At 40.0% G+C, this 25,798-nt stretch overlaps 1 protein-coding gene across 1 annotated transcript in view; it reads right to left on the bottom strand.

Annotated features, from left to right (window-relative positions):
- Window positions 1-25,587, bottom strand: part of LOC119655845 (mucin-5AC-like) — a 197,957-nt gene extending 172,370 nt beyond the window's left edge. Inside the window, exon 1 of the mRNA XM_038061959.1 lies at window positions 24,829-25,587. Coding sequence (XP_037917887.1) covers window positions 24,829-24,840 — 12 coding nt within the window. The 5' untranslated portion in view covers window positions 24,841-25,587. The remainder of the gene's footprint in view (window positions 1-24,828) is intronic.
- Window positions 25,588-25,798: the final 211 nt, after the last annotated feature.

Raw genomic sequence — 25,798 nt, 5'->3', positions numbered from 1 at the left:
CCGAAAGCCAGCGTTCGCGGAAGCGGAAGCCGACCTGCAACCATCATCGGAGAATGTTGCCTAAGCAGTCCTCAATTGGTCATCGTAGCATACTCTACATCGGGGGCGATCTACTGGAATTACGTCAACAAGTCGCATGAGACCATCGACACAGCTTATTGTCTATGCAAACACGCGTGCTTCTGCAATGAGGGAGATATCACACAGTGCAGCAATTATAGAGGTATCACGTTGCTGAGTACCATCTATAAAATATTCTCCGCTATCTTGCTAGGCCGGATAGCCCCATACGCACAGAACATCATTGGCCCATACCAAAGAGGTTTCACTCCAGGCAAATCAGCAACAGATCAGATTTTCTCTGTGCGGCAAGCCATGGAAAAACTGTTCGAATATGGACAACAGTTGCACCATCTGTTCATCGACTTTAAAGCCGCCTATGATAGCATAGCCAGGGTAAAACTGTACACGGCCATGAGAGAATTCGGTATCCCGACGAAATTAATAAGATGGACTAGGCTGACCCTGACCAAGACCATTCGACATCAACAACGATCCACGACAAGGGGATGCCCTATCATGCGTCCTCTTTAACCTAGCCCTCGAGAAAGTGATCCGTGATGCTGAGGTAAATGCAAGAGGTACGATCCTCTTCAAGTCCACCTAACTACTGGCCTATGCTGACGATATCGACATCATGGGAAGAACCACCCGAGACGTACAAACTGCCTTCATCCAGATCGAGCAGGCGGCGCGAGATCTTGGCCTGCACTTCAATGAAGGCAAGACAAAATATATGGTGGCAACGTCAGCACAAAAGACGAATTAACCAACAACCTCAAATCGCACTGGTCAACCACGAAGAAGAATAACGATAGGAGAATACAACTTTGAGACCGTTGATAATTTCTCCTATCTAGGGTCGAAAATCACAACCGATAACAACTACGATGATGAAATCCACGCACGGTTGTTGTCAGCCAACAGACCCTATTTCAGCTTACAAAGACTGTTCCGCTCGAAACGTCTCACCATAGGGTCAAAGCTCTTATGGTACAAGATAACAATGTTTCCAGTCTTTATGTATTCCCCGGAGACTTGGCAAGACTCTTAGCAAGAAAAATTGCGAACTCTTGGCCGCGTTCGAGAGAAGAATCCTCCGAAGAATTTTTGGCCCCCTACATGAGGATGGACGTTTCCGTAGTCTACACAATGACGAAATCTATGAGCGATATCATGACCGTCCGGTTGTGGATAAAATCCGGCTCAATAGGTTGCGGTGGGCGGGTCACTTAATCCGTATGGATGAGGATGATCCAGCCCGTAAAGTCTATAAGGGCAATATCTATGGTAGAAAAAGAAGACGAGGCAGACCCTGCCTAAGATGGAACGATGGATGGATGGAATTGGTGGACCTCGGCGCAAAACCGGGATGTCTGGAGTTCCTTATAAAGCCAGGCCTAGACCGGATACCGGTTGTTGCGCCGTTGATGATGATGATGAATTCTCCCCCCGTCGACACAAGAACGTTTCCCCCAAGCAGGAAGCACGTCCAGGTGAACAACAACAGCAAGAATCGTTCATCGTGACACCCAATATTGGAATGTCCTTCGGGAGGGGGTACTGTGCCGATCGAAGGTTGCCGCGCACACCACCAAACTGAAGCGACCATCCGGTCAACACCTAACCTACAATTCGTTAAACATGCTAAAATCCTTTTTCACTTAAATAAAACTGCTGTTATCACTTTTTCAAGTGCTGAGTTTTTTTTTCATCAGTGGCGTATGTCGTACCTAAGGCGTCGAGAGCACAGAAAAATGCCATCTACAGATCACTAAAGTCATCTATTGGAAAAGTAATGGATTTCCTTTTGCTTCACTTAATATTTCTAGAAAAACAAAAACGTACAATTGGACTTCGTTCTTCCCTATATTTTCAACAAGCAAAAATATCCCATATTGCAGTCATGCCAACCGTGGCATACTGAGATAGAAATTACTTTGAATATTTCCCCAGAATGGATAGTAGAATACTACATATGTTTATCTTTACAAAACCTGTACGTGAAGATTTTTCATGAACTCTATATTAGTTACGTATTCAGGAATCATTTCCCCTTGATCGACCTATGCACTCACTGATACACACCTTCATACATGGTAAGTGTTATGTAATTCAGATTCGTCCAAGCGCTCAAATGTTCATTGAGCCTGGCATGAAAAGCTTCAAATAATGTTAATTTAATTATGGTGTGCATCCTTGCTGTGCTAATAGACATAGTAATGCCAAATGCTTTTGATGGTTTACCAGGAAATATTAGATTCCTTAATAGATTGCCATATCTATAGTGCTAATACTGCATAGGCATGGATTAGTATGGACATTCCAACCGAGAACTGTTACTTAGAATTGATTAGTCGCTTTGGTCGGAATGAACCTGTTCTAATTATACTGCAGATAGCGAATAGTTCCACAAATTTAAATATTCCAGTCGGAAAATTTTAGATAAGATTAAGATTGTATTGTGGTTTTGAAGTGCTAATTGAATAATTTAGAATATCTATTTTTGAATCAATAAATCTATTTGACGAAAACAAAACACATTAAATTCGCTGAATTAGAAAAATTATCAAAAAAATAAATAAATTCAAATATGGCAAAATTTTCCGCTTGAATTTCACTTCAATTTTTTTAATTATAATGCTCAAATTAATTGAAAAAAGAAGCAGGAATTCAATTAAAAAATATGTTAATTCCAAATGGTATTTATTTTCTAGTTTAGAAAACAATGAAATATAATTTTCAAGTCTTAAATTCGCCGTAAAAAATATTAGGGGCTGATGAATTTACCCTCATATTTCTAAATTATGATGAAATAATTCATATATTTTTTGTTCCATCGAAAATATATTATTCACACTCCTTTCTATAATTTGAAATTCACCAAGGCATTATAAATTTCATCCAAAAACACCAGATTATATACGTCCATTTGCAAAAATTCCACAATCGTCTCGAATCATTTTTATAATTGGCTAAAAAACACCTACCATATCTATCTATTCCCCCAAGATATTAGTCTGTTGTGATTTTCTTGAGTTTTATTTCAAGTAGATTCAAATTATGTGGAGTCAGAGTCAATGGCGTTGTTATTGTAGCTGGTTAATGTGTTGTAGTTGAAGTCAAGCATTTTCATGGCTTCCGATAATATACGGTGAATAGTTAATGGACGCGCACATGAAAATGAAGTGAACGGGGTGGGACGGAGCAGCGCAATGGCAGCAATGTAGTTGAACGTAATTGAAATAATACCACAGCAACAACAACTATCATAACAACAACAAGAATAACTCGAAAGTTTTGTTTCTTTCGATTGTTATCTTCTTGTCTTGGGACTCGAGTTGATGTTGATGATGGTGTTTCTGAAAATATATTCTCGTCGATGCTGATAAAAATAGCGTTCAATTCATATTATTCAATGGAAATTGTTTGATTTTCATTCAATCGTGTTTGGATTATGATAATTTAGAAGAAATGCAATACGTGTTTGCATGAGCGCGTTCGTTTTCAAATATCAAATTGAATGACGTTGATATATTTAATATGAAAAACAATCTAGGGAAAAATTCAACTACAAATTAAGCGCTGGTAATTATGAAATAGATACATAGATATGTATATCTAGTTGGACTTAGATACATATCACACACACATATATAATATCCATTATGGAAGCAAATTATTCGACCCTTATATTCCCCAATTAACAACCAACTGCCATATGCCATATAAAAGTTATCTAACACAAATCCTAGGTTTTTATATCGAAACTGGAACAATTCCCGTAACTTGTAACATTTTAATCTTCATTTCAGTTTGTCATCGTTGTTCTCGTCAGGTTTTCTCTTGCGCTACAATTGCGTTCGTGGCATACAAAATATGAAGCGAGAATAAGAGGGAAAACAGAAATAGCTTATGAGCATGACTTGGTTAAAATGATTTATTAATATAAAAAAAAATGGCAGTTTGCGTGTGTTAGTATGTCATTAGCTGTGAAACGATTTTATTTGCGAAAAGTTAATAGAAAGTACTTGAGATTCAGAAACTCTTGAAAATATTTTTGATATTTACTACAACTTTTTAGGACAGTTGAAATTAGAAAAAAAGAATTCTATTAGGAAACACCGTCAAGCTGCAGACGCCATTTCATTATTAAAATAATAAATTGCAATTATAAAATATAAAAGCCACGCCTAGTATATCATTTTAGTTCAGATCGGCATGTTTAAATGTGCCTAACTTTAAATTGTAGGGAGTATGTGACCAGAATAAGGTCGAGGAACGACCAACCTGCATGATATTGTATGTTTTTTTGCAAAATAGGTAGCGTACTTTTACATATAATTCGGAGTTAGAAAATTGATTCAATATCCGTAGCAACTATCTACGAGGAAATTCGGTTGTTTTATGTTGACTCGCTTAAAATGGTATATCATGGAGTAAAAATACTGTATAATTTTTTAAAATATTGTTTTTTTTTAATTAGTATAACATATCCTTTAAGCCCTCTAGAATGAGGGAAAAAGTCTCATATCTGGGAAAATTTTTTGTTTCGAATTTCCAGTGCTCCAAAACAACTACATATGATGCCTAAGACGCTTTACTCGAAAGGTACTTTTGTAAATATGGGGACCCCTTCTTAAGTTTCGCATAGAACGATACAACTCACTGCATATGTGAAGGCTTGCAGCTTCCACCTTCTCGCCGCATTTGGTGTCAATCGGTTCAGCCATTTCTGAGAAAAGTGACTTTGACTGACAGACAGTAAACCCAAATTAATAAGCTGTTTTTTTCATCAAAACCATAACAAATCGGGAAACCGGAAGCTTGACGGATGTATTTTGAGGCCTAGATTTCGTAGATGCACCACTGTGATTTTTTTTTTCAGATTTTTCGGTTGAATAGGTTCTGAGAACGAGACCTGTTACATTTTTTGGGGGTCAAATTTTGAGCCCTCATTCTCCTATGTTTCACCCAGTATCAAATATGGAACCAGTTTTGAAAAGTACTGATTGAGACCTTTCATTTGATACCCCACATGAGTATCACAAATTTTGCACCCTCCATTCACATGTATGGGGAGCCCCCCCTTAAACTTAACACAAAATGGCGCCACTTGCTGCATGTAAAGGGAACAGCAGATTACACAGGAAAAGAACAGCTTCTTTTTGCATGGAATGCACACGTCCAGTGTGTTTAGAATACACCAGAAAGATATGCAAAGAGTGCTGAAAAAGTACCTTTTGAAAATGAGTTGTGGTTTTGCCCAAAAATAAGATTTTCGTTAAAATTGTTTGCTTCATTATTTTTAGATTTTCTTCTAACGTGGTTAACAGAAAATGTTTCAAGCATATACAAATTCAAAACCAGTCGCTTAATTCGTTTGTAAAAAGGAAAATAAATAGGCGTCTGACAGACGTCACATTTGTTGCAAGGGGATAAGTACGACACGTCTGTAGTTAAACATTTTTTTTTTAATTCGTTTAACGGGGTTGAATGTGTTCAAATACAAAAGGTAAAGTTTCTGATCGCCTTTAACTCGGTAAAGGTCATTGATGATCATTGTCCGTGTCTGGATCAACTCGACTCACAACTCCCACTGGTTGCCCTGGATAACCATTAGACAACCGTCGTGTGATGAACAAGCATGAACGGCGTCTCAGCGCAAGAGATGTAAATTTCGCCCACCCTTATGCAATGGAGCAAAACAATGGAATATATAGCTGGTGGGAGCCCAGTTGTACTAGAAAATCCCCCCTTTCAGGAGGTTAGTCCTACTGATTCTGGGAAGGACCTTTTATAGCATTTGATTGACCCTTTTAGTAGGAGTTCGAGGGTTATAAGATCACCACCATCGATCAAAAACGTAACCCAAATGACAAAAAAAATATTACTAACACCAAAGGAAGGAAAACCTAAAACTATAAAAGCAACTAGTAACGTAGAGAAAACACCTCAGGAAATGTAAAATGAGGAACTGCGCGAAAAGCTCAACAAGCTAGAGAAACTTACGTCACAGCTTAGTTCGCAAATTAAAGAATTATAGCAACGAAATACTCAAGAAAACAACTCCGGCTAGTTCACTCCTAGCCCTAGTGTAAATGAACCAAAAGGATACCACCCAGATGACAAAAACTTAGCCAGAGGAACTGTTTGGATTTTGCAAACAAGAGGAGCGTCTAAGAAAGGAAATCGTTAGAGAAAGTCCCGTGAAAAGCAATAAAGCCGAAAAGCTAACGAAATTGAAAGTGAAACTTCCTCCGCAGATTAATATTAGAAAATATTTGTATTTATTTGAAACTATAAACCGCTTTGGTCACGTTGCTCTCAGGGCAGAAGTGAGCCAACGTCTGATGAGTTGCCTCTGCCCTGGTACGAAACCATAGCCGTCTTCGTCCCTCTTTTCGCGACTATCCGAGAAATGATAGGTTGGGTTGGCAAGCGAAAAGTGGAGTAGAGCAGCAAAATTTTGAACAAGGCAGCAGTAAGGAAATCCTAAAGAGCGAAAAGCGATGTAAGTGAATACTAGGAGGAACATGAGTCCTTGTGGGGCAAAGATGATAACAGTCATATGCCAGAGGGTAGAGAATCTAGCAACAGTGTAGACTCGCTTAGTGACTTAAAAGCAATGGTTCGCCCCAAGCAACTTTCGAGAACTTGGCGTTAAAAATAAAAGAGTTGTGCGACAATATTCCGATGAAGGTCGTAACTGAAGTTCTCCAATTGCGGGACGCATACATTTTTGTGTAAAACAAAACCTTGTTAAAATCGAAGTACTGTCTGTCTGTCTGTCGCACGCACTTTTCTCCAAAACGGCTAAACCGATCCGAAAGAAATTTGGTGCGCAGATGGGAACTCAAATCCCATACATACAGCGAGTGGTACAAATTTAGGTGGAGTTTAATGGAGGACTCGCCATACATGCAAAGGGGAGATTTAAAAGATTTTTTCACCGGATGTAGTCGTTTAGGGTATCAAATGGAAGGTCTCGGTTAGTATTTTCCGCAGCTGATATTAGTTTTGTCGTGAATTGCAAAGCGCGCGAGTAAGTAGTCAAAATGTACGCACTTAAAGTGAGACAGGACTCATTTTCGAAAACTACACAACCTAAAAATCCGAAAAAATCAAGGTAGAAATCTAGGCCTCAAAATATGTCCCATTCCGATATCTGCTATAATAAATTTACTAATAGTATATTATCAACTTTTAGACATTGACTGAAAAACTCCCCTTAAGTTCATCTAGGAGTATTTTTGCACTGACATAGAAGACAGTCTCGTGCATACACATGCCAAGTTTCATGAAAATCTAACTATTAATGGGAAAGTTATAGCAGTTCAAACGTATCAATTTCGTGCTAATTAACAGCATTCTAAGCCATACAAATAAGATGCTGACGTCAAAATTAACGAGAATAATTGAAATTCCAGTGAAATATTAAAATTCCATTCAACAACAATCTAATTCTCCCTAGCCCTTTTATTAAAATCGGTTTACCGTCTGTCTGTCTGTCTGTCCGTCACACGCATTTTTCTCGGAGACGATTATAGCGATTGACACCAAATTTGGTAGAAAGTTGGGAACTGTGAACGCTCACACATACAGTGAGTTACATCCTTTTACGTTGAATTTAAGGGGGAGGGGGGGTCCCCATACATGCAAAAGGGGGGTGTAAAATTTTTTTTCATCAAATATAGTCATGTGGGGTATCAAATCAAAGGTCTTGATTAGTACTTTTCGAAGCCGGTCTTAGTTTTGACATTTCTTGGAAACGTGGGGAGTGCGGGGGGTTGAAAGTGATCATTTTTTAAGGGGGCCATTCTCAGAAACTACTAAACCGAAAAATCTGAAAAAAATCAGGAGGCTGCCACTATATGGTGCCTTGGCTTCGAAATACCTTTCATACCGATATCTGTTCAAAGAAAGTTAATAATGGTATATTACTATAATTTTATGTAATTAGCTGGAAACCCCCCTTAAATTCATCCTAGCGGCACGAAATTCTGCAGTAATGTAGGCTATAATGTAGAGCATGATCACACCAAGTTTGATGGAAATCGCACCATTACTAACAAATTTATAATACGTCGAAGTTGTTGCTTCTTTGAAAATTGAAGACTATCAATGTCAATATCACCCGAAAATGGACATATGCATATATTACGTGCTACGTACTAAGAAATATACAAAACCTTTCATACCTGAAGCGTCCAGCTTCCGGTTTCCCGACTTGTTTATAAATTATTTCAAAAATCCACTTTCAACTGACTCTATCCATCTATCTATAATGATATTCATTGGGGCACCTGGTCTCCTGTTAATGGCTGATTGCGTAAATGATTTTCAGTTCCATTTCAATGAAATATATTATATTTGCAAAAAATTCGATTTACTGAAATCGCTAATGAATGTTCTTTCACAAGGACCCTGAGAGACTTCTTTCTCAAAATCAAGAAAATATTTCACCACTTAATCTCGAATGAGCCCAGGGGTACAGATTGAGTTATTAACAATAGGATTAGTATTACACCATTCATAATCATCGTTTAAGAAATACCTTGACACATTGATAGGTGGGCGTTATTACTATATAATAATATGCATATAAAGGAATATATAACACGAAAATTTTCTAGACTCAAATTTTTCAAATATTTGTTAAATTCGTTTCAGAAATTCCTATAAAAAATATCTTTTCTTATCTTCTTAGTATTCTATCTGCAGCAAACTTATTTTCACGAGCAATCTCGAATATTGCATCATTTCCTCGTCTTGTTCTGCTGTTTGAAGTTTGTCCAATAATAATAGATTTTCCATTATCGAATCTCTTTACTCTCACCATTCATTTTCCGCTTATCTCTCAATACTACCGTTCAACGCTATCTGGTTTCTAAAGCAATATGTGCTCCAATTTAACATTTCAAACTTTATTGGCGACTGACCGTATATTACTCAATCCAATTAAGAAGTTATCGATTTCTGGTTTCATCTTCGGTTAAAATATTCCAATTTCGATGTATCAACAAGTTATGAAAACAATATGTTGACAATATTTATTACACTTCAAACATGGAATGGAGGCGGACATGATAATTTTCAGTTTATTCAAATTTAATTTTTTTTTTTTGGTTGGTAAGAAATTGGTACACAAATAAAACACAATTGTGTCCACAATGTGCCGTTTCAATACATGCACGAACATTCGTACTCGCCAAGGTATAGTATGATAACCGCTCTATGCAGAAGTCGTTAATTTATACCAAAAAGTGGTAGATACACCAATAGGAGAGGGAAGATAGTAAGGCCAGCGAAGGCGAGACAAGGAGGCAACGTCAACTACATGAAGCAGGTACAGAACCACCGGAAAAGAAGGCATCGACTCCAACTAAGTTCTTCTATACCAACAAATCAGCAGAAGGAAAGCAATTGGAATATTTGCTGATAGGGAAAATTCGGGTATTTAGTGTTTTCCAGTACTCCTTGTGCTGATGATGGCATAATTCTAATTGTGAAATTGTGAACCCTTCCATTCAATAACAATAGGAAATGGTTGAGATACATTTAACACTGTTCTCGCCACAAACAGCCTCAACAGCCGAACACTGGCCTTAATGCATTCCAACCCAATACTCAGCTTTCAAATAAATTTCCAGCTTTTATAGAGGTCATGCTGAATGTAAAGTTGCTAAATATTTATTTCTATCTCATTAAAGTGAATGCCCGTTATTAAATTGTATCATCCACTGCATAGTACATGAACCGTACGTACATTGAATATATTTAGATACGTACAATGGCCTACGTGACTAACAGTAATTAATTTGAGTAACGCGTCCGACATTTTACCACTTTGCCCTAACATTTTTGTGTATAATCATTCGTGAGTTTTTATCGCTTATGTCGTTTTCTTGCTTGAATATCTCGAAAATGGAGGAAAACTTGTGTTCTCGTATTATTCCTTTCATCTTGTTTTTTTTCAGTGCAATTCCATTCTTGATCGATATTTAAATTAATCACTTTGTATTCAATTCGGTGTTTTAAATTATACTTTTTCATTTCCCAATTAATTTCTTTATGTTTGCATACGTCTATATTGTATGTTAGTAACTATGATATGGATAATGTAATAATATTATTTTGGTCGTTTTCCATCAGACACACAGTAAGTCAAGCAAATATTCGTACATACAAGAACGTTAGTTCTAACAACTGAAAATATTGAGCCTTGAAAGTTTTTCTTCCTAAAAGCATCCAATAAAGATGTCTATTTACTGATAATTGTCAAAAGTAATAATCCAAATCTCTGCCATAGCTGGCCCTAAGTTCGGTTGTGCAAGGAGTATGGATAAGTAGCTTTCGTTTGGAAGCTTGTGGGCCCTGCAGCATCTCAGGGGATAGGTAAAGAAAGAGCAAGAACTTTGTGGTATTTCAGATTGCTAACTAAGGAAAATATCACCACACGTGTTATTTAGGTATAAAATGCATCACCGAAAATGACGAGAATAAAACTTACTAGTGGGGGTCGGCTGACTTGGTGAGGCTTCCGTAATGAACAAAACAGTATCGAAGCCGTTAATTGTGGGGCGATTCGATGTCTAGGGACATGACTCGCTGTAGCTATTTGGCGACATCTTTAGCAGGTTCGCAGAGGCAGCCGTTGACGTGGACTGAGGACTTTTATGTTATTGGTCTGAGTAGCTAAGGAGACCTACTTTAAAAAGTTAGTTTGGAACGTAGGAGGGACTCATAAAAACAGCACATTGGTAGACTAACTCAAATCAGTACTGGTAATGCCAGCAGACGGGTGTTGCGTAGATTTATTAGAACTATGACATTTCCAGTGGAACATCTGCAGTTTCCTGATACATTTAAATTTAATATGGCATCGTCCACCCAGGTTTCAGACATACAGATGGCATGGTGTTGCTGAGCCAGCGCGGATAAATTAAAAGCCTCCAGCTTGGTTCTTAAACCTCTAACATTCTGATAAAACAGACGGATAGTAAACATGAATCTAGTTTTATTGCTCGGGGAATCAGGCGGGTTGCCCTGAAAATTACCCCCCGAGGACATCAAATTCCTGTGGGTAAGTCACTTTGAAAGACGCAATCACCCGGTCGGCGTTGTTGTATTTTTTTCAGTTTGACGCAGGACAGAGAAAGTAAACCAACTTTGCTCTTTATATACTCCAGTACATCGTTCGTAGAAGTTGCGAACGCCTGCCTGGAGATAAAGAGATGTCTAGGTGGGGATGCCACTTTTAGCTTGGGGCCGTTGGTATGGGTGGATGAAGTGTGAGGATATATGGCAGCAGCGGGATGTGGAGCTTCGTTGGCGACGGGAACGATGTCAAAAAGTGGAGCGCCTGTGTTCCGATTCGAGACTTGCTGAGGAGGCTGCGGATATTGTCCCGTTGAAAGCACGATAGGATCGGAGGCTCAGTAGACCGTAACTCGTCGCATAGGGGCCGCTGGGTAAGGAGTATAAAGCCAGTGGAAGCAATTCTGATGTAGCAAGGCATTACAGATGAAATGAACTCAGATTGAGAGGTCTGGTGCATAGACTCCTGAGGAGATGTTGAAGTTACACTGTTAACTACAGTAGGAAGCGCTTTTTCAGAAGTCAAAGTCTCGTCGAACGAATTCCTAAGCCACCGGGAACACGTAGATAGCGACGACTTAGTAGATCGTTGCATTTTTAGCACTGCACCAGTGTTGTGATTCACGTTTTCGGCGGAATTCAGTGATTGTGGTAAATCGCTGGGTTTGATTAAGTCATCCTTGGCAGAAGGAGAAATAGAAACAGTTGAAAATACAGTAGATACCGCCGGTAGAGGGACGCCATTCAATTTCTGTACCAAAGTAGAAACCTCATCGGCCGCTGAATGGCTGCCAAGGTCATAGCAGCTGTATCACATCTGACAGCCTGGAACCATGGCAAGTGTTGCAGCGATAGGATATGTTGTTGGTAAACTTTGCTCGAATCTCCAAAAATACTGCAGGAATATCTAGGCATTTGATGTGTACCGGCCATGTTTTGATCCAACTGCAGCGCTGCCTCTACTCTATGCAGCCGGGGAGAAAGGCGACGTTGGTCACTACAGGGAGGGAAACAACAGGGCTTCGTAAAAGTCAAAAGCACCGCAAAATCAAAAATTTATTCTAAATCGAAGTGTAAATGTTCGGTAAGCCAACAGCCTGAAATACAGCAAGTAATAGTATAATTGTTGTCGGGAAAATCCAATTGGATATGGTCCTTGAGGCGTGTTAGAACACTTTATTCTAGACCGTAACAATGCACTACAGATGGAGCGATGCGGTAGGCCAGGAAGTCGGATCGAATTGGTCGATCCCGGCGCGAAATCGGGATGTTTGTAGTTCTGAGACGATGATTCAAGGAAATCAAATCAGATATGAAGACAGAATCTCCAAGCTATTTGCGATGATTCCAGGAAATCAAATCAGATATGACAACAGAATCTCCAAACTATTGGTTACCAAAATGTTGCCTTTGTTACAAAAACCTACGCAAACTATAAACCTTGTCAAGGTGGGGACTAATGCATGATGATCTACGTGTTTCAATCTATGTCCAATGGAGCTTCCGATTTGATTGACATCTGATTGCGAAGGACCCCACGAAATAAAAAATATTCAATTCATTTGACACAGTAATATATACATATATGGTGATCTCCAGGCGGGGGCATAGTTGGCCAACTATACATACGCGCCCTCTTTGTTGGTTTCTAACAATCTCGTTGAGGTCCCATGAAGACTTTCCGAGAAGCTAAGAACAGGCTGATGGTAACTTAAAATGCGAATGTGCGTATGAGCAAAAAGCAGTTTGAAGTCCCTTCGAGGAATCGTAACCGTAAAATACAAGCGGGCGCATACGTTAATGCGCCACAGCTTGCAAGACACATTAAGATTGTACACAGATAATGAGATACTATTAAACAGATGTACTTCGTCCTTCGAAGTGATAGCATCAACTAAAAGCTAGTGTTCATCAGACATGTCGTTGTTGGTGGAGTTCTTGTGGTTCGGAACAGGCCTAATCCCTTTCAAATCAACTTTTTAACTCGTAAAGCGATAAAGGCATCAAGCAGCAATTGCAGGATATTGCAAGGCCTTTCAAATGCCTTAAAAGACTTGTTGTAAAGCCACTTTTAGTGAAGGTTCATATCGTGAGTCAAAATTTAGAGGTAGTCAATGCTTGCAGATGTTTTCAAATAAATTCTTGAATCAATTCTTCCTGCTTTCGGTAATAAGTTTGATCAAGTAAAACTTATTACCAAAAGCAGGAAGAATTATTTCAAGAATTTATTTCAAAACACCTGCAAGCATTGATTTGGAAGCAGAAAAATTGGATGCTGCACAAGCTGAAGCCGATTTGCTTGCTAACTTGAAAAGAGACGCCTAACGACTATGTCCAGCGAAAAGGTTGCTTGAAAGGCAAAGAGGGAAGCAATTTCTCTATCACATAGTGACTGAAGGCGAAAAACGGCGCAGAAAATTATACGGAGACCTCAAACAATCAAACTAGCTAAGATTGACTTCAACATAGAATTCAATGGGAAGCGACCAAAATCCCCTGACCTAAACAGCGATGGCTTCATACGCTAGATCATGAATGGTTTGTCAGCCTCTCGACTTCACCCGAACCAAGTATATGACCAAGGAAAGTGGCGATTCCGATTTAGACGAACCGACCCTGCTTCCAAATGGGGCAAAACTAAATAGCAAAAAGTTACTCCATACTAATAAGGTCAGAGAGAGAGAGAGTCGCTGCTACTTTTGTCTAATAGAGGAATTATTTTTTCCAGTGAATTTTTCCTGGTGTGAATAACTTTCAGGCACTATGAATATTACGTTGTAACTCCAAATTCAAGGGTTCAAAACCCCTGAATCGCATTAGATGGGGGGAGGACGGGAGACAAATAACTTCAAAAAGAATCTATTTTGCCAAATTAGCTACAAAACACATGCTGACTTCTGTGGGGTTGTACTGGAACTGGTTGACTATGTGTCCTCCATCCACTTCAGACCATCGTTCAAGCAGGAAAATCTTTTGGAGTCTCCTAAATCTTAAATTTAATAGAGAGTATTTTTTTTATAAACCTCTTTTTTTTTTAAAGCAAAGCTTTCCCATATTCACAAATTGTTTATTTTTATCAAATTAAAGAATTCTCTGAGCGTTTTTAAGTAGCAATTACACTTTTCCGGTTGCTATAAGAACATGGTATTCGGCAGCAAGGAAAGCAGTTCAGTATTGCCTTTATTGTATATATATAATCGTTATAAGCAGAACAATAAAATTTATTTTAAGCCTCATTTAACAGAAATTAGTATTCTCGACCAACTGGGGCCCGGGTGAAAATCATGCGGCCCTTCCAAAGATAACTCCGACCTGGAAGGATTCCAAAGAATGCGTTCATCAGCAATACGACCAGAATTTCTTCTCCGAATACAAAATAGCTTCAGAAAATCTTAGGAGCATCCAGATTATACGGGGTTTTACCCAAGGACAGATGAATATCCACTGTCTCTCTGAGAAAGGACGAATGAATATTTATAGAAAATAAGAAGGTGGTCCCTTTCTCAGAACTCATTTTGTATGACACCCCAATAGTAGACGCAAGGGAAGGGCACTAGGAACTTTTGGACCACTGAAATCACCGAAAACGGATGGTACCTTCCAAGCGCAACTCCAAAGGGGACTAAAAATCTTTCTAGGAAAGATACTAGAGCTTTGATGATTTGATGATGAGTTGTATCCCGAAGACACTACATCAAATAGAGAAATGAGATTGTTAGAAGTGCTGAGAACGGGAGCAATTGGGTTCCGAAATATCGATATGTGCAAAAATATATCAGGTTGTCTCTAATTAAAACAAGCCGGGAAACCGGAAGCTGCACGCTTCAGGTACGAAAGGTTTTGTGTATTTCTTAGTACGTAGCACGTAATATATCCATATATTATGTGAGAGTATCCACTTTCGGGTGATATTGACATTCATAGCCATCAATTTTCAAAGAAGCAACAAATTTGAAGTATTATAACTTTGTTAGTAATAGTGCAATTTCCACCAAACTTGGTAAGATCATGCTCTATATTATAGCCTATATCACTGCGAAATTTCATGGTAGTAGGATGAACTTAAGGGGGGTTTCTAACCAATTACAAAAAATTGTAGTAATATAATATTATTAACTTTATTTAAACAGATATCGGCATAGAAGGTATTTGGGAGCCCAGGCACCATATAGTGGCAGCCTCCTGATTTTTTTCAGATTTTTCGGTTTGGTAGTTTCTGAGAATGGCCCCCTTAAAGAAGTGATCACTTTCAACCCCCCGCGCTCCCCACCCTTCCAACGAATGTCAAAACTAAGATCGGCATTGAAAAGTACTAATCGAGACCTTTAATTTGATACCCCACATGACTATATTTGATGAAAAAAAATTTGTTTTTGCATGTATGAGGACCCCCCCCCCCTTAAATTCGATGTAAAAAGATGTAATTCACTGTATGCGTGAGCGTTCACAGTTCCCACCTTTCTACCAAATTTGATTTCTACCGTCTCCGAGAAAAATACGTGTGACGGACAGACAGACAGACAGACAGTAAACCGATTTTAATAAGGTTTTGTGTAAACAAAAACGATCTGTTTTTTTCTTTATAAAAATTCCTAATTTACTAATTGTATACCAAAATTTGAGGCATAAAATATTACAGAATTTTTATTTTGTATTTTTATTATTTTTAACCAGTTATCCATTTAAACGGAAGCAATTTTATGTATTATTTTGCAATTTTCCTTTACACCATAACTGGAATCGTCTTGAATATTTGTACAATATACAAATATACATATGTGCGTACACACGATTATTCTAAAACTCAACATGCATTACTCATCGTGTTTTCATGATTGCACGTACTCCTCAATGTTTCTTTCTTTTCATCTCTACTTTGAATTTCTCTTTCCACATTACACACACTCGAGCAGTTTAACTTGCTCGAGCATACTTTACTTCACTTTTTTATTAAATTTCTTATTAGATGCTTTATTTGATCCAGTGTTCGCTGCTTTGTTCCGAAAAACCATCTTTACGTCACATCCATACATAAGCACATAGTATCTGCTCATACATTACTAAGTAGAGGAGAAAACAACAAAAATAACAATAATACATTTTTTATTAGTAAAATTTTCATGAGTTTCAACGTCCGACTAGAGTTCGTGTGAAATCGAATCAGAAGTAGAGAAAAATTGGCGAAACATAACTGCATTTCATACGAATGTGATATAATTAAAATGGAAATTATCAGACTTTCCATTGAACAATAATAGCTTCGTATAATAAATTATCTTTATCTTGAACCTGATTTCAAGGAATGTTCTAAGAAAAAATATGATTTTCAAAATTTGGCTTATGCGGAATTCTTACGGTCACCGTAATAACGCGTATATTTAGCCACTCATTAGCTCTTAATTAATTTAATTCTACTGGAGTTTTCCGCCAGTTACAGCAAATAAAAGAATCTTTGTGAATAATTAGATCATAACAGTTCTCCAAAATTAAGGGGGGAGACGCGTAAACACAGACAATTTTTTTATTTGGTTCTGTATGTCATATATGCAGCTTACACGACACGAACAAACAAACAAACTTTTCCCCAATGCGATTTTGGTCTAACGTGTAGGGTTGCTGAGGTAAATTATAAACAATCGGAGATTTTGTTCTGATTGAGAAATCTAGTTGCACTAGTTCTCCTCAAAAATGGGGTGTACACTTTTTCATGAAACCAAGCAAAGCATTGTCGTCTGATCTAAAATCTGGACGTTTCAGGTATGAAAGGTTTTGTGTGTTTCTTTTATAAAGACATTTGAGTGTGAATTGTATGTAACACGTAATATACGCATATATTATGTGAGAATATTCAGTTTCGGGTGATACTGACATTCAGAATCTTGAATTTCCAAAGAAGTGACAAGTTTGACCTATTATAACTTTGCTAGTAATAGTGCGATTTCCACCAAATATGGTAGAATCAAGCTATATAGTATAACCTACATTGCTACATTTCGTGGTGCTAGGAAGAATTTAAGGGGGATTCTGCAGCCAATTACTGAACATTATAGTTCAGTAGTTAAGTATATTAACTTTTTTTGCAGCGATATCGGTATGAAACGTATTTGGGAGCCTAGCCACCATATCGTAGTAGCTTCTTGATTTTTGCTAGATTTTCCGACTGGGCAGCTTCTGAGAATGGGCTCGTTAAATAAATGATCACTTTCCACCCCCCCAAACTCCCCGCCTTTCCAACAAATTTCAAAACTAAGACCAGCTTTGGAAAATACTAACCGAGACCTTTCATTTGATACCCCACATGACTATATTTCGTGAAAAAAATGACACCCCTCTTTTGCATGTCCCTCCCTTAAATTCGACGTAAAAAGATGTAACTCACTGTATGCGTGGGCGCTCACAGTTCCCACCTTTCCACCAAATTTGGTGCCAATCGCTCCTATAGTCGAAAAAAATGCGTGCGGCGGACAGACACACAGGCAGACATACAGATCTATGAGGAGTAGCCAGATCTCTGATCAGGCGCGCCCTCAGCTGGCAGATTGAGGCATACCTATTGATGTGTAAATATATGTTCATGCACTTTTCTTTACTGACTGTGCATGGGCTAGTGTTTGCTCATGTCTGGTGCGTGAACCAAAAGGAATAATACCCAGAACATAAAACCACTATGGAAGACGTGAGGAGGAAAATTACGGTGCAGGGGTTCAGAACCTCAGTATCAGCGGCTTTTGGGAATGACCAAGCGGGCTCCCGTCGTCGATACCCTTCGACAGCAATGCCTCGGTGGCATCTAATGCTACAGGTGTTTTAGATTTGGAAAAGGAAGCGTTCAAGCGAAGCACCACTCTACCAAGAACACCAGGGATAAAATCAAAGGATGAATTGAAAGCAGATCGCTGGACGACAGCAGCAACACCGACCGCACATATTCAAAAGGAATAGCAGCAGGAGGTACTCCAGGACCAGAAAAACGAACCATTTAGAAGAAGTTCGTCAACTTTGAGATCTCCGCCAATGTCAAACATCAAAAAAGATAAAACGGAGGGAAGGTCAATGAATACCAAATGTGAAGGACTATTTAAAACTAGTAATCCAGTTAGGACTCATGGAGAGCAGAGCCCTGAAACAGGGGGATTATCGTTCACACAGTTTGGTGCAAAAATAGTGGAATGGAGTCTGAGTTCATCAAGGACAAGCACAACGTGCACCAAGCCATAAAAAATATGGTGAGAGCTATTAGAGTGCTCTACAACAAACTGCAGCAAGAGGAACGAAATTCCAAGGGCAAGTCGAAATCTGTTGCTCCAACGGTGTCACAGGCGACCCAAGTGACACCTAACCGTATTGCACGTATCAACCTGCCACCAAACAAGAGCGTGCGAGAAAAAGATGGGGATCTTCTGGGAAATCAGTAGGCTCCTAAGAGGAAAAAGGTCATACAAATAGTTACGAAAAAACGGAACTAAAAGCACCGAAGAGAAAAAGCAGATCCCCCAATGAATGAAAACGGTGGATGGACCAAGGTTGCTAATAAAAAGGTGAAGAAAAAGGCAAAAATGCGAATTCGCTCAGAAGCAATTGTGATCTCCAGCAATAGAAGTTTATCCTACGCGGAGATACTGAGAAAGATCAAAGCTGACCCCCACCTAAAAGATCTAGGCGGAAATGTAAGCAAGATTCGAAGGACCCAGAAAGGTGACCTCGTGTTTGAGCTGAAAAAAACTAGCTTGAAGAAAACTGATGGCTTCCGAACTCAGATTAAGAACTCACTTGGGGAGAATGTCACAGAACGGACCCAAAAACATGAGGTGCAAGGATGAAGGGACATTAAAAGGAGAAATTTGCACTGCCTGATGGAACAGTTCAAGTTGGAGGAATTTGCCGAGGAGTCCATTGTGAGTTTGCGGAAAGCCTATGGCAATACTTAAAAGGCCACATTGCGATTACTAGTGGATGCAGCGCAGAAGTTATTGGCGGCCGGGAAGGTTCGAATCCGATGGGTTGTTTGCCGTCTGCGCGAAGGAAGTGAGGGACAGGATTACCGGCATATTGCTGGAAGTGCTAAATGGCCGGATCAATGAAAAAATGAGGTTTATCCAAACAAACCTCAATCATTGCAGGGTCGCTCAAGATTTACTCGAGCAGACAACCTATCAATCCGAGGTGGAAATTGCCATCATTAGCTAACCCTATAGAAACCGTCACGATGGCGTATGGGTTACAGATTCGACTGGTGGAGCGGCGATATGGGCATGCGGTCGACATCCCATACAATGTACTGGGAGTCAGACATAAAGCGTCTTGTGTGGGCAAAAATAAACGGGACATATGTGTACAACTTTTACGCCCCATCAAGTCTGACACTGTCCAAATTCGAGGAAATGCTTGACAGTCTTGTTCTCGACGCAAGGCGTCGTAGTCCAAGGGTGCAGCAAAGCTGCTTTGCCGAAAATCATCCAGGGGTTATTCCCCCAGCAAGAGGAAAGCACCAACACACTGTAACTACTTTGGAATCTGACGGCAATCCCGCCAGTCAACAGAGACGAGCTTCTGGAGATCTGCGGTAGAATTGAAGACAATAAAGCGCAGGGCCTGGACGGAGCGCCCTTAAGCTTGCCGTGAAATCCAGGCCGGACATGTTTGCTGAATTATTCGAGGCGTGCATGTCTGAGGGGATATTTCCAGCGACATGGAAGCCTGGCAAACCATCAGGTAAACCATCCTCATATAGACCCATATGTCTTTTGGACACTGTGCGGAAAATGTTAGAACGGGTAATCTATAATATAATAGATTACTCCTGGTTGCTGAGAGCCAAGGGGGCCTTCCAGATTAGCAGTATGGGTTCCATAAAGCCAGATCAACCATTGATGCCATCAAATTGGTTACTGACTTGACCGAAGATGCAATACACGTAAAGGGTAGTATCAGCAAATATTGCGTGGTAGTAACCCTGGACGTGAAAAATGCATTCAATTCGGCCAATTGGAATCTACTACGCAAATTCCTAGCGAAGGTTGGTATTCCCGCCTATCTCGCTGCTATCGTCGATAGTTATTTAACAGAAAGGAGGTTCTAGTATGACACCGATGACGGACCCCAGGAATATGTTGATTCCGCGGGTGTCCCGCAGTGCTCCGTTTTGTGGCCACTACCGTGGAACATCATGTACAACGATGTACTGAATCTTCCCCTTCCGAGGGAAGCCACAGTGTTGGGTTACACTGACGACACAGCGCTGGTTGTTATCGCAAAGCATCTCGAAGATGCTGAGTTATACTCAGGCGAGGCAGTCAGTGCTGCTAAAAGTTGGCTAGAGAGCTTTGGTCTGTATCTTGTGGAGGAAAAAACAGAAGCGTTCCTCATCACTAAACGCCGGAAAACAAATTACGCTTGTATTAGAATCGGGAAACATATCATCACTTCCAACTTGGGGGTGGTGATAGACAGGAAACTAAGCTAGAAGCAACACGTGCAGTATGTTTGCGATAAATCATCCACTGCTAGTAGGGCCCTGGCGAGGATGATGACGAACTCGGAGGGCCACGGCATACCTGTAGATTGCTTATAGCCAGGGTGGTGGCCTTAATCATGCTCTATGTGATCCCAGCTTGGAGGAAGGCGTTGCGGATGTCAGTCAGCACTAACAAACTGAGTGAAATCTACAGGAGAACAACCCTGAGGGTATGCTCTGCCTTCGGGACTGTCTTAGATGATGCAGCATTCGTCATCTCTGGAATGATGGCGATTGACATCTTGGCAGATGAGATGGCGAATATATACAATGCGAAGCCAATCACTCCCTTATCGCAGACCAGGAATGCTGAGAGGGAGAGATCCATCCATCCATCTAGATGGCGGTGGGAACGCTCGGGAAAAGGTCGGTGGACTCACAAGCTCATTCTTGCCATCGGGGAGTGGTTGGAGAGACAACACGATGAGATTAATTATAATCTCACCCACTCAGTTTCTCACGGGGCACGCAGGATATTGCCAATACCTGCACAGGTTTAAATTGGAGACCTCATCCGACTGTCCAAATTGCGATAGAGTCCCAGAGGACCCAGAACATGTATTCTTCCACTGTCCGAGATTTGTGGAAGAAAGGAGAAATCTAGAGGAGACTCTAGGAGAGGTGCTGGTACCAGAAAATCTGGTGCCGAAAATGGTAGCACATCAAGAATATTGGGATGCGGTCAACTCCGTGATCGGATCTATCCAAACCAAACTGCGAAAAGCAGAGGAAAGGAGACAGGCGCGATCACGTGCGCCGCATATAGAAGGGAGGTGACTAAGGTAGAGAAAGCTGACTTCGCCCCGTGATATATTATAATACCTTATGGTGGTTCCGCGGGGCGGGAAGGGAGTCAGGGGTGGTTTTAGTGGGTAAAAATCCCACACGCTGGAGTGTCCAGACCACTCTTTTAAAGATTTCCATCTTCAAAAAAAAAGACAGTAAACCGATTTTTAATAAAGTTAGACAAAGTTCAGTCAATTTCTCTTTATAGTACACTATTAGTAAGTTTACTTAAGCACATATCGGAATGGGACATATTTTAGGGCCTAGATTTCATCGCACTTCTCTGATTTTTTTTCGGATTTTTGGGTTAGGCAGTTTCCGAAAATGAGTCCTGTCTCACTTTAAGGGGGTCATCCCGTGTGTCGGGTTGGAAAATTCGATTTTCTTTGCATGAATTGTATCTATATATAGTGGAGAATATGTGGCCAAAGGGATTTTCCGATATTCCGAGTCGTTCAGAAATTACAGCGTTAAACAGGTAAGGAGTTTGCAGCCGCGGCTAGAGTACTGGATGAGAAAGAGCATCGAATCTTTTTTTCATCTGTTAGTTTTTTATCTGAGCCTTATAAATTCGAGCACAGGTATAAATATAAAAAGATGGAAAACCAATCAACTTATTTGCTGTTTAGAATAAAAAGGATAATCCAGTCTAAAGTGAGCACTGAAAGGCTTTCAAGCTATACTCAATTATATTTTGTTGTAAGTATTGTGCTGTTTGTGTGTTCAGTGATTTTTTTAAATAGATCGTACGAAGGGAGATCGCTTTAACGTTCAACGTCATGCTCGCACTAAAAAACGAGTATTTCATGGGAATCGATACTTATCAGAGAAGAAAAAGGACTTCGCATCAACATCAGCAAAGAAACTTTTAGCAAGTATGAAGATGGATGTTCCAATTGTATATTGTATATTGGATTTTGCTGGAGTTTTCTCCGGTATTTCTGTAAATTTCTGCAAATAATAAAATATACGTAGCAGTAAAAAAGGAATGCGTAGGACATGTCAAGAAAAGAATGAGAGCGCGGCTTAGAAATGCAAAGAAGAATCACAAAGGCATTGGTGAAAAAGGGGCTGGAAAACTTACTGATAAGGTTATTAATGACCTCACTACATTTTTTGGGCTAGCTATTCGTCGACAGCCAAATTCGATAGAAGGAATGAAGCAAGAAATTTGGGCAATTTTCTTCCATAAATGTTCTACAGACGAAAATCCTCAGCATCAAAATTGTCCAGCAGGTCGAGGACAGTTGGTGCAAATGGCGCAAAGCGGAAGCTAAAGGAGAACTGGATAGTTTCCACCACGAGAAGACACCTTTAACTGAAGAAGTTCAAACAGTCATCAAACCAATCTACGAAGATTTGTCACGAGATGATCTGTTGAACAGATGTTTAGGAGCAGAGACCCGGAATAACAATGAGTCGTTAAATGCATTGATCTGGACTTGGATTAATGGTCAGTTAAAATTTTACTGTTGATAATCACAATTTAAATTTTCAAATGAGTTTTTCTCGAAACTGCATCTTGAAAATCTATCCAACCAAATTCTTTGAAATTTTCACGACTTCTTTAATACATATTTCTGCGGTCCCCAAACTAGGATAATTGCAATGGGTAGGGTCGTTTTTTTTTATTCATAAAAAAAAAAGCCGTAAAAAATCACCTAAATCCAAAAAATTAAGTTTATAAGCCCACCAAAAATTTACCTTTCAATATTTTCTAATTATGTGGAATATTGTCCACATTAAAATGCCGTTTAGTTTTTTTTTTCCAGATGAACACAGCGCCCTCCAGCGTGGCGGCAGAAAACGACCTTTTTTTGGAGATGGGTGCATAAATTGACACGTATTCCGAAAACTAGCTATGCTATCAAGCTGAAAACTTTTTCACATATACTAGAGATATCAATAAACATATGGTGAAAAAATCACGTATCTATCTTTATCCAGTCCTCCAAAATAATTTAAAAAAAAAATTCAAAAAAACGGCCTTCACACGGGATGACCCCTTAAGTGCGTACATTTTGCCTCTTTACTCGCGCATTTTGAAACCTTCGTCAAAACTAATATCAGTTTCGGAAAGTACTAATCGAGACCTTTCAACTGATTCCAACATAACTATATTGATTCAAAAAAAAATTTCGCATCCGCCCTTTCCATTTATGGGGAGCCACTTTCAAACTCCACTTAAATTTATGTCACTCACTACATATATGCGTGGGATTTCATAGTTCCCATCTGTCCACCAAATTTCGTTCGGGTCGGTTTAGCCGTTTTGGAGAAAAGTAGCTGTGACAGACAGACAGACAAAATGTGAATCGATTTTAATAAGGCTTTGTTTTACACAATATTTTAAAATTGCAGATAATTGCCATTTGTATCGGGAATGCAATAGCATACGCAAGAACTTTTTTTAAATCTTAAATAATATGACAAACTAGTAAAGAGCACAACTCCCTCCTCAACTCTTTCTTCTATTTCATGCTCATGAATTTCATCAAACCACATATTTAAAGTTATTTGCCAGATATTCTTCTTATGAAATTATTTCATTTTAATTTTGAAGATCATTTCCAGGGGGAACAGGTATTCCAGGTCGCAGTATTTTTCGACCAAATTTTCATTGCTAAGTAGACGATCAGTAAGTTATCCACGCGGGGTGACCTTGCCGCGAACACCTTGTGAACTGAATGTGTACACCCATATCTTGCATGTAAAGAAAAAACACAGACCCCAGACCCTCTAAGAAATTAAAAACAATAATAACACACAAAATCGAAACGATTCGCTCAGCCATCAAACTTGAATCATATTCCGAGTGCGAATCAGCGAGTGAGCGGAAGAAGCACACACTCAATGTCACACGAGACAAAACAGAGCGGCACCGCTCTCGAAACAATGACCCGTGCACACACAGCACAACACTCGAGCGGTGCACTGTAGCCCTGCGAGGTTCTCTCCAATCCGCAGTACACATGTTGGCAGATGTATGGAATTGCGATATAGGCGGCTGGCGGAGGGCTGCGGGAAGGGAGCAGGTCGGCAAGGGCGTAGGGTGGCCTGTGATCCAGGGAGAGGGTGCAAGTGCTCCGTGCAAAGGCACTCGACCACCCCAACTCCGCCAGGACGACTTCCCGTCCTCGCACACGAAAGCAGGAAAAATTATTGGAACCGAAAAGGAGGAAGCGATTAATTGATGGCTAATTTATTATCGGGGTTAAAACCTGCGGTTGTGTGTCTCCGGCTCAGTTTCTTGTTTGCTCCGCGTCTGAGTTTGTTCTAATTCTGGCCGGGACACGCTACCCCCCATTTCGCCTCCTCCTGGGCCGAGTACTTATTTATTTGTGCATGAATTATTGCAAAAGACTTGCCTTGATCTCCATCGCGCCGTCTCCCAGAAGAGTCCTGTTGCAGACGAAGGACGTGGCCGAACTCGCACTCGCCTTGCACCAATTTACCTTGTTCCTTGTTCGGGACAGTTATTCCCATCACATCACACACTGGCAGCGAATTCGAGAACTCGTAATCGCCATTGTAATGAAATTATTCAAATTATAATAAAACACAACGCGACCGAACCGCTCCACCTTTCGGCTCCTTCTGTCCCGCTCGCTCGCACTGGCAACCGTTTTATCTAGGAATCGTCAGATCATTTTGGGTTCCTATTATTCAACTTATTCAATTTTTCCCGACTTGCCGGATTCTCTGCTTCGTCTATTTTCACAATTATTTCATATGCGCCATATCAGCCTTTTCACTTTCCATTTGTCTTGGGTCTTGGGTGCTCGCCTGCCGCGGGCCGCGCCGCATAGTTCCCATCAATTGACTTTCCCGATTCCGATCCCGGTCCCGATCCCGATCCAGCGCCTCTAAAATATGTCATGAATCGCAACAATCCGCCAGACTAAGCAATAATTAGAAAGAAATCAAATTCTCTCTATCAAAAGTCCGAGTCGGATGGAATGGAAAATGTAAGAGGAAAACAACAACAAGATAACGAGCACGAAGAACAGCAACAGAGCACTCACTACCTCGTCTCTCGCCGCTAAGGAGCATAATAATAAAAAGTGTCGCGTACCGAGTGCACGGAGAGGCGAAGCGAGCACAAAAGTGATTACGAATTGAAATAAAAACAGAAACGCCACTAAGTCAGCGAAAAGCGAATGTAGAACGTACGGAAAACGTGCAAGGCTCACTAGCCACGCAACCCTTCGCTCGCCGCACCCCCGCTCGGAGCACCCACCACCTTCCCGCTCTCTTCCGTCTTCTCCCCACAAGCCGTATCCGCTCTTCAACCAATCTTTTCCCAAACTATCTCACAAAAGAGTTGCAAGATACGCC

The sequence above is a fragment of the Hermetia illucens genome, chromosome 4 (genome assembly GCF_905115235.1).
Source record: "Hermetia illucens chromosome 4, iHerIll2.2.curated.20191125, whole genome shotgun sequence".
NCBI classification, from domain to species: Eukaryota; Metazoa; Arthropoda; class Insecta; order Diptera; family Stratiomyidae; genus Hermetia; species Hermetia illucens.
Note: the sequence above shows the minus strand (reverse complement) of the source record. Positions and strands in the feature narration are given on the sequence as shown.